General features: G+C 35.2%; 1 protein-coding gene across 1 annotated transcript; it reads left to right on the plus strand.

The window, feature by feature from the left end:
* Positions 1–3460: 3460 nt before the first annotated feature.
* LOC119080640 (glutathione S-transferase 1-1-like) lies at positions 3461–4525 on the plus strand. Its single transcript, XM_037189054.1, has 3 exons — positions 3461–3832; positions 3912–4260; positions 4460–4525. Exons 1-2 carry the CDS (start codon positions 3491–3493, stop codon positions 4221–4223), a joined length of 654 nt encoding a protein of 217 aa, XP_037044949.1. The 5' UTR covers positions 3461–3490; the 3' UTR covers positions 4224–4260; positions 4460–4525.
* The last annotated feature ends 5622 nt before the right edge of the window (positions 4526–10147 follow it).

A 10147-nucleotide genomic window follows, 5' to 3' on the forward strand; every position in this document is an offset into this window, starting at 1 on the left:
TCCAAGTGCTAGTGTTTATTGCTTTAGAGAGTATCACACTGAAATTTTACCGGAAATTACACCCAAATCTATTACTTCCTTTGATTTAACATTCATTTTAAGTCTTAACATTTATTTCGCTACGTATAGACGACATTACTCCGAGCGTCCGAGTTAATCGATTACCAGTAATTGTTTTCGAACTATCTAAACATCCAATGAAAACGAAATTGAAATCTTTCCATGATTTTATACAATAATTGTGAATAAAAATAAACCAGATTTAAGGCACCTATTACTTCAACACTTAAAATTCCGTACCAGACGATCCAAGGTCATTTGGAGTAAATTACCTGTTTTTTTTTGTTATTGATGGTATGTTGAACATTACGCAAAAAAAGCGTGAAGATTATTTTTTTCAAATATTATTTGGTTCTGTGCACCATTCGTATCGATGCGATGGAATCTTTATACACACTTTAAATGGTCAATTAAAAACAATTTTTTATGCGACATGAACCTTTTATATTTGTAAAAGTTGTTCGAAGTGCTGGATATATTTAACACGGCGGCCGCGCCGGTAGGATAAGTGGCATTTTAAAGTACAAATGGAATTGTTTTGGTCGTATACGCAAAAACTCAAATTGAAGAACTTGAAGAATGTAAATCTTTTAAGTAAACAAATTAAAATATTCGAGGCGAATATGCGTTGCCTCATGTTGTTTACATTCTTTTTATTTACGACGTAATGTTACTCTTGATTCTTCCTTTTCATTTACGAATGGAGTTCGTCATTGAGTTTGTGCATAAAATTATACACTCACACTCATTATATCGATAAACCCAATCAACACTTGTTCTTAATATGATTTTTGAATACTCTTCTTTAACGTCCAGTTAAAGTGGTTTTTCGAGTTATAGCTTCTCATGCTATAAAAAAAACAAAAGCGATTAACTACGATGATTATTTGGTTTCGAAATCCAAATAAGAGCCGAGAACCTTGTCAATACTCTAAATTAGATTTAATTATTCGAACTCATTAAAAGTTTCACTGCCGCTTGATTTAGTGTGAAGTGTTTTCTGGCTGAAACCATCCAAAGCTAAGTAGTGTAATTAAATAAGACGGCAACGCGAAGCCTCCTACGAAAACGAGCCAAGCTATTAAGTGTTCACATTATAGAATATTCGACACTGAGACTAAAATCTACTTTTTCTGAATTTAGTTGTAGGGTCAACCGAATATATGCTAAGTTTACTTTAGTAGCTTCACCAGCTGGCTCATTCACCTAGCATCTAGCGAAGTAGAAGAAAATGGTATATATCCAAAAGCGTAGTTTCTAATCTAATAATATAACTTTTGAACAGTGTAAAAATTTGAAATTATCTAGCACACTATCGTGATTACAAACTTTAAAAAAATTGTAAAGTTCCCAGAAATTTATTCCCTTCATTATACATTCTACAAATAATTTTAAATTATTTTTGAGGAAAAAATGATTTAAACCTGATAGAATTAACTTTAAGTTGTCATACCTACACAACCCCGACGAGGCGACATCCGTATCGGCGCCAAAGGTGTATCAAAAATGGAAATATTTACGCAAAATAATGGGATATTTTAACACTTGCGCATTTATGCATAAACACAAAAGACAGACGATAACAAACCCATTAGCCGAATTCCATTTTCTGCACGTACGGGGCTGGAACATACTTCTAAAAAAACTAACAATCATCTGAATATAATTATGTGTCTCTAGATATTTTTAATGATTTGCCGATTTTGAGGTGCGTATATATAAGCGCATATGCTGTGCTCATATTTTGTCTGTTTCGATTGGAACACAATTTCTGAATTTTGTTTCCTATTCGTCGAACAAACCTCTTTAATTAATAATCAGGAAGCAATTTTATCCGTTACTAAAACTAGCTTAAGATTGACATCACGAAGTCTTCAGGCGAATGGGGAACAAGAGGTCACTGATCTATATGCTCGTTGGGTTCGTCTTTCAATTCTACAGAATACGTGACTTTCATTTTGGGTGAAAAATAGAATAATGAACACGTTCGGTGTATTTTGTGCGAAGAGTAGTAGATCAGTGAACACTTTCGGTGTATTTTGGGGGTGTATTTTGGGCAAAAAGTTGATTAGTGAATACTTTCAGTGGTTGAAAAGTTTATTTTACTTTCAATGTATTTTGTTGAGTTTGGCACTTGTAAGTCGGCGCCACTGCGACAAGATAATAGTATGTTACATACCAAGGATCGAAAAGGTGTGTTTTAGACCCAGGTGGTGAAAACGTCCAGGGATGGAGCGACGCGAAGTATACTATTATACTATACTATATGTATACTATATGTATACTATATGTATACTATTTTTCTTCCTGGAGTACCAAAGTCACATTCCGAACAAAACATAACAACAGATTTGCACGCCATATTCAGCTGCGATCTCTATACCACATGCGAGATCGTATGCGATATCACAAAATCTCATGCGATATCACAATATCACATGCGAGATTGCATTCGATATAACAAAATATAATGCGAGATCGCATGCGATATCACAAAATCTGATGCGAGATCGCATTTAATATCACATGTGTAGCATTTTCATTTGTTATAGTACATGACACATCTGGAAAAGAATAAAGATAGGATCGAAAATGACATAAGCGGGAATGAAAATTGAGAGAAAAAAGTGTCGGAGAATGTTGCTCTTTCGGTACTAAATTTGGTGAGTGAATGTGACGGTTTTGGTACTTCAGGAAGAAAAATACTTTCATACGGCACCTACCAACCTTTGTAAAAATTTTCTTTCCTGCTTTAGAAATGGATTGTTGGGAGGAGAAGAACAAGTAGGAGTTGAATACTGATTTTGTCAACAATGCTTTTGCCGGCAAGTCCCGAGAAACACTCTTTTGCTTCAGTTGCAAACTGCAGTGGCAGCTCAATCATGCAATGGAAAGCAGAAGCGTTATGCTTAGTTTCCTCTTACCAAAAAAAGTACTCTGTGTGAGAGACAAAATTGAATTTTTTCAATTTTTCTTTGTTTATTTGACAGATTGCTCTCTCACGGCTCTCTCACGGAGTACTTTTTTTGAGTGGAATGGGCACTTTAGCCGTTACGCCTTTGACTTGTATTGTGTTAGTTGAGTGACAAATTGCATACACTTTTCCATTGAAAGATCGTTACTTTTGCGATTATTTAAATATCGATTGGCAAAGCATTGAAAAAAGTTTAATTTCATAAATTTTATCATGCTCCGCGATAGACGATGGAATAACTACAGTCAAGCCTCAATCAAACTTAAACATGAAAAACGAATCTATCCAAAGAATGATGATAAGAGAATATGTGTTGGCAATTGATGATAAAACGCTCGTGCAAGCCATTCTTATCTCAAAATAATACAAAAATTGTAGCGGCAACCGGTGTATCTCTAAATATTTTTCTGCCGGTTAAAACAATTTGCTTCGTTCAGTTTCAGTTAGGCTACCAACATGGCAAAACCGATTTTATACTTTACGTCTGGCTCGCAGCCATGCCGAGCGGTTTTACTGTTGATTAGACATCTAAATCTGGACGTTGAAGTGAAAGTTATCGACTTGTTTCACGGTGAACAACATTCTGCGGAGTTTTTAAAAATAAATCCTGCCCATGAGGTACCAACGCTAGTCGATGGAGACTTCGTGTTGACAGAATCTCGAGCAATTTTGGCATATCTGATCAACTCTAGAAAAGCGGGAAGTGATCTGTATCCAACAGATCCACAGGCAAGAGCGAGAGTTGATCAACGTCTCAATTACGATCATGTTTTGTTCAACAAAAACACATCGATGTATGTAAGTGCACAGATTGAAACGAACTAACATTCTGTAACTAATCGAAAAATATTAACAAATACTTTCAATAATTTTGAAGCGACCGCTCATTTTCGGTGAAATTGCGGCTATTGTTCCACAAGCACGTGACGCTGTCATTAATACTGTAAAAGTCATTGAAACGTTCCTCGAGAATTCAAAGTGGATCGCTGGCGATAATCTCACCATCGCCGATTTCTCCGCTCTTGCTAACATTTCAACCATAGTCGAATTTGGATATGACTTGACGCAACATATGAATTTAAATCGTTGGTATGAGCAATGCAAATCGCTGAACGGCTTTGAAGAGAATTTAGAAGGAGCTAAGTTATTGGCTTCCATTGTGAAGAGCAAGACCGACACAATATTTTGAAGATAAAATTATTATGTTGTCCGTGTCCGTACAATGTGTCGCAACAATACTCTCTATAGCAAACAAACTCTCAGCTCTCTGAGTCAAATTCATACCTTATTTCTATGTATTCTACAAACACTATTCTACATATTGACTGACTACGCCGTAATATATGTAAATACATGTAAATTAAAAAGGCAGCTTGACCCTTTCACCACCTTAAAAAAGTAGTTTGATTGCTAGAGAGAGTATTGGTCGCAATCAATAATAAAAGTTACTAAGCAGAAAAATTTCTTATCTGCCGAGATAAGCTAAATTCATTAGCCACTTGTTGGAGATAATACAGAATGTGTTTGACTGTTGCTAAAGCTTTTGAACAAAAATTATGATTAAATTCAGGCGAGCATGTACATACACTACTGTACAATTATCTGTGTTAAAATTGGAAGTATTGCCCTTTTTCGAATTTTCTATGTGTTTTTTATCTTATCACATACGCACGGTGCTCGGATGTCAAAATTACTTAACTAGAAGTTTAATTCAAAAATTACACTTCAGGTCTATGTTGTTGTCTCGTTTTCGCTTATGTGATAAAATAGAGTACACACTTGTCACTATCAGTCTCGGCAAGCCTCGACTTCTTCGTGATAAGTGTGTAATATATAATAATTGTCAGATGGCGTAAGTACCAACTGGTGTTGGAGTGTGTCTTGGGAGAAACACTGATGGCTCTTAAATTCTCGCGCAGTGTTTACTTCAATAGTATATCACATACAAAGAAAGTGAGTCATGATTGCACAAATTCGAATTTGAGCTAAGGCTAATCACATCTGACTGTACACAAGGACTGTAAGAGCGCGTGAATTGCAGATGTTGTACAAGATTCTATAGCACTAGGATAGAATTGGGATAGGGTGGGCAGGAAAGCCGTTGGTTTCCAAGCACCTAAGCCGTTAATTGTGGCCTGGTTGCATTTCCACATTTTTTGTGAAATTTACTACTTTTGTGAGTTGTTAATCATGTGATTGAGGTGTTGCTTATGGCATGGCATAATACACGATTGTGAATTATGAGAACTGCGCTCAAAGTCTAATTTTTCTTGAAGTCTAATTCGGCCGATAGAGCTAATTAGCATTAGCTATTAGCAGCTACTACTCACATACTATTATAGGAAAAACCCTATGAACTATGCCTGAGACGGGAGTCGAACTCGTAACATATAGGGCGTGAGTTCATTATTAGACCATTAGCAGTAAAATTTTAAAACAAGGTGTCAGAACAGTCGGAGCGACCTATTTCGTACGTGAACCTAGTGCGTCCGTATCCCTAATCCGTCAGTAGCCCATTTTTTTATTGTGGAATTGTCATCTATAACCAGAGGCCAATGCTTTGCTACCGTCTGCTTCGAATTCCACATGTTACAAATGGCATAGCGATCCTATAAGCCCCAGTACTTCGTAAGGGGGCTAAAAAACCATTTTCCTTGTTGTAATAGGTGCTCAAGTATACGAATTTAAAATACATTTAGAGCTCATAATTGTGCACATAAATATTTAAATCGATTGAGCAATCCAACAAAACATACGTACAGCAAGTTTGTTTTTTTTTTAATGCGGACAAGAGAAAGTCATTAAGATTTTCAGCTTGGAAATGTAGAATGAACTATATTTATGTGTGGCATTTATATAAATAGGCTTATCATTTACAAAAATAATAAAGCAACATATTGAATGGACTGTTTGTTATCGAATACTAAACAAATCTATGTTAAGTGTTATAATAAGCAGATTTTCCACTTCGCCAACACATTATTTGTGTGTCGACTAATTTTAATTAAAGTCAAATGGCTGGCGGCTAACCTTACCACATCTAAAGATGGAAAATATTTACTTTTATACAAAATCTTTTACTTCATTTACGTTATAAAGCATAAAGGATCATGTTTGTCTGAGCTCATCGCTCATTTTCGACATTATTTTAGACAGATGAGTAGCAGTCATTTGAAGTAATAGATTCGATAATATAACTCTGATACTTGAAAAGGTAAACTAAAAAAACTATTCTAAAATTATGCTATACTTGAACTACAGACACTGTGCAGATTTAAAACTAGTGGATCTGGATTCTCAAATTTGTACCAATGTTAATTTAGCTTAAGATGCAAACCGAACCAAGTTGTCAGGAATTTTCAACGGTACTTGATAGTACCGGTTAGTATAACTCGTAAGTACCTCAACTCAGCAATATGGAGATGATCGAATTTCTAAAACAAATCGTTCGACCTGTTTCTTTTCATTTTAAGTAAATTTATACTCCACTTTATTGTGCAAAAGATCAGGTAACATTCAGTACTATAATGTATCCATCAATCCGCACTTTACATTCTACATATTACATTTCGTTGTCTCCCAACTCTTTAAAATTGTTAAGCCAACATGTATACGGTTACCATGACTGTACGAATGTTTGCTATACTTAATTGTTTCAACATTATTAGACTAAAAATATTAAATTCAAGGTGACTGAACTGAATGAGCAAAATTATTGAACCGATTTCCGTAAATGATCCATTCAACATCGCTTGTGTATTTGCCAGCCCATTTGAATATTAAATGTGAGAAAGACCTAAACTTTCAAGCATCACCGATCATAAACACTTGTGATTTTTATGTCTATCATCAAATAATAAACCAGATGGCAACAGGCAACGCAAAACCCGCAAGGGTATCATGATGTAAAATTAGATTAAAAAACATACAGATTTGCTGATCCTTTACGAGGGGTGGATAAACATAAAAAACAAGATTGGAAGGGATAGAAAACAAACATAAATTTGTTGCTAAACAAATAAAAAACAGAAAAACAAGAAAAAACACAAAAACAAGAAAAAACAGAAAAACGAGCCGTCAGAACAGTCGGAGCGTTTGCTGCGACTGAGCCCCGTACAAACCCGTACATCTATTGCGCACGTGACCCTACTTCGTCCGTCGCCCTACTCTTACCGTAAGCCTATTGCGCCCGTAAACGTCGTAAAATTCTTATGCAATGTGTACGTCTTAAAAATTGCGCATAGCGCAATTACGAAGCCCCGTACGACGTTCCTTTCAAAAGTAACACAAACTACACTTCCCACTGATCAGTGATTTTGGAATTATCATTTTCACCGATTTATATTGATTTTATAAAAATCCAAAATGGCGGCCGGCGGCCATTTTGTTAGGAGGTGGAAAGTACAACGGCTGCTTTACATTCGTTAGTACCTTTCAAACAAAAAAAAATCATGAAATTCGGTTAAATTTTACTCGAGATATTAACAAAAAACACCACCTTCACTGTACGGCCGAGTAGCCACATATAAGCTCACTCCAAGAGACCTAGCTCACGCTCCGGTAAACCGAATTTCATAAACTTTTTTTTCCCTGATTGGTACGGTCAATACCTATCTAATAAATTAAAATCCATCTAAATCCGTTCAAATTTGACTAACCTACAAGCAAAAACGGATTGCCGCCCTGTACCTAGTTCACACCAAGGGGTCTAACTCACGAGTCGGTCATCCAATTTCCATAAACTTTTTTTTTGTGGATAGGTATTGTAAATACCTTTCATTTGATGTATCACTTACAAGTGTAGCCTTTAAATGGCCAGAGAAATCTTTGGAAAACGTTAAAGCACTTATGGGGCCCCAGCTCTGGAGGGGTCGACCCAAAATCGCCCATCTTCGAACTTAGCCTCACTATTTCAACTACCTTTCAGGGAAAAATTTTTTTTTTGAAATCGGATTTGATTTACTCAAGATATCGACGTGACAGACGGACAGACGGACAGACGGACAGACGGACAGACGGACAGACGGACAGACGGACAGAAGGACAGACGGACAGAAGGACAGACGGACAGACGGACAGACAAAATTTTTATTGCGGATTCGTTATCTATGAACATAGGCAAACACTTTGCCCTTACCGTCTGCTTCGAATTCCATCAATTACACACGGCATCGTAATCCTATAAGCCCCTTCGTACTTCGTACGGGGCTAAAAACGGAAAAAACCGAAAAAAAACAAGAAGAAAACCGAAAAAACAACTGTAAGAAACTGAAAAACCAAATTAAAAACAGGAAGAATTAAAAAGAAAACAGAAAAACAAAATTAAAAATACAAAACCCGAAAGAAGTACCATGTTTTGTTGTTTTTTTTTCTTTGAAAGAAAAAACAGAAAAAAACAAGAAAACATTTGTAAAAAAACAAGGTTCGAACGGAATTTACGTTTATCCACCCCTCGATCCTTTATTACTTCTTTCGGTCACCACGTTAAATCATACGAACCTCCTGGTCCAGACAAGAACGTGTCTAAATCTGAAGTTTTGAGTCTAAGAAGAAAATTTAAAAAAAATCGCATCTACTCATCTACAGTTTTATGCACACAAGTCATAGGAAGATGAAACGTTATTTGTTGTTTGCAGAATGGACTTTAAATCGTTCAAAAATACGATTGCCTATGCAAAAATGGGGTAAATAATTAACAGTGTAAATTGGTAACATCAGATAAAATTATTTGTGATCGTAAAAGAACACATTCTTTAGTCACTACGTAGCCTGTAACGAAAACCTCGACAAAAACAATAAAACAATTCTAATGCACAATAACTTGTTCGTCTATACTTATCACATATATTTATCGCTCATTGTTAGTAGGGAATTCGTTGGACTAAATTGAGATAAAATGGCAACAGACTCGGTTGAACGAATTTTTCTATCACTAAAACTAGAATTGAGGTGAACGGCTTAGCTCACAACTGCTGACCATCGATAGTCATTGTAAGACCATAATTGACCATTGATTGATCGCTTTACAGACACGCAACTACTAATAATGGTCTTTAATTTGATGTATTTTCAAAAGCGCCTTCACTAGAGGCTCTGGATGTTGCACAATGTAATAAACAGTCATTTTATGTGTGATTGAAGATATGAAGATAAATCGATTCGTTTAATCTATTGATCACCGATTGAATATTGCGATTATTGCATTGAGAGTTGCTTTTATTTTACTTTTTTATTTAAATGTTTTATCTGTTGCATACGATTTGAGTTATTCACTCGATATACATTTATATAATGTTTCTTAGTGCCATTAAGTAAACATTTTTTTTAAACAGAATGCAATCGATCGTAAATTTGTTCGTTCTGGTGTTATATCAATACTACGTTCAATATTATAAGCAAATGTTTTGCTTTGAGCGCAATTTATGGGTCCACATTAAGATCGAACGGCTTAATAAATTTATGTGATTTATTTAGCGTTAATACATTTCAAGAATGCATACATCATTGATGCGAATTCTTAGGTCTTGGTCATGTTGTTCGGGTAGTCATTTTGTGTGGTTGAACAGGTCTTTTAATTAATAAATACAAATAAAGAGATATTTTATTATTGTTTATCAGATAAAGGTCATTGACTCGTATTTACAGCTCTTTGAATTGTTTATTTATTTGTCGGTTTTTCCTGTTAGAATTAATGCTTCATATCCGAATGGTGTGCGAATTCTTTTCTTTTACCAGATCAGATTTTTATAGTCGTTTCCAAATATCATGGTCATGAAGTCCATTCGATAAGTCGACTTGAGCTAAATATCTCAACAACACGTTAAAGAAATTAATAACATCACTACATGCAACTACACAAACTTGACCTTTTAAAATATTATATTATCTCGTACGCTACCATTTATACCCAGGAAAAAACAATTTAATCCTTACCCGCATCATCAAATATTTGATTTAACCATCACTGAAAAATGGACTTGTAAACATATCGTTTTTTTTTACTTTCAGTTGATTTTTAATTAATCAGATTCAGCGCAAAGAAAAACGACATTTTATTAATTTCGTTTGTTCCAGTTTATTTGTCGTGACTTTATTCTTTCTGTTGTTTAGATT

The sequence above is a fragment of the Bradysia coprophila genome, unplaced genomic scaffold, assembly GCF_014529535.1.
Source record: "Bradysia coprophila strain Holo2 unplaced genomic scaffold, BU_Bcop_v1 contig_350, whole genome shotgun sequence".
Lineage (NCBI taxonomy): Eukaryota > Metazoa > Arthropoda > Insecta > Diptera > Sciaridae > Bradysia > Bradysia coprophila.

Coding starts and splice junctions, on each gene's coding strand:
- LOC119080640 (XM_037189054.1), top strand. CDS start 3,491: ATGGCAAAACCGATTTTATACTTTACGTCTGGCTCGCAGCCATGCCGA. Junction 3,833..3,911: donor ACAAAAACACATCGATGTAT/GTAAGTGCACAG, acceptor ATAATTTTGAAG/CGACCGCTCATTTTCGGTGA.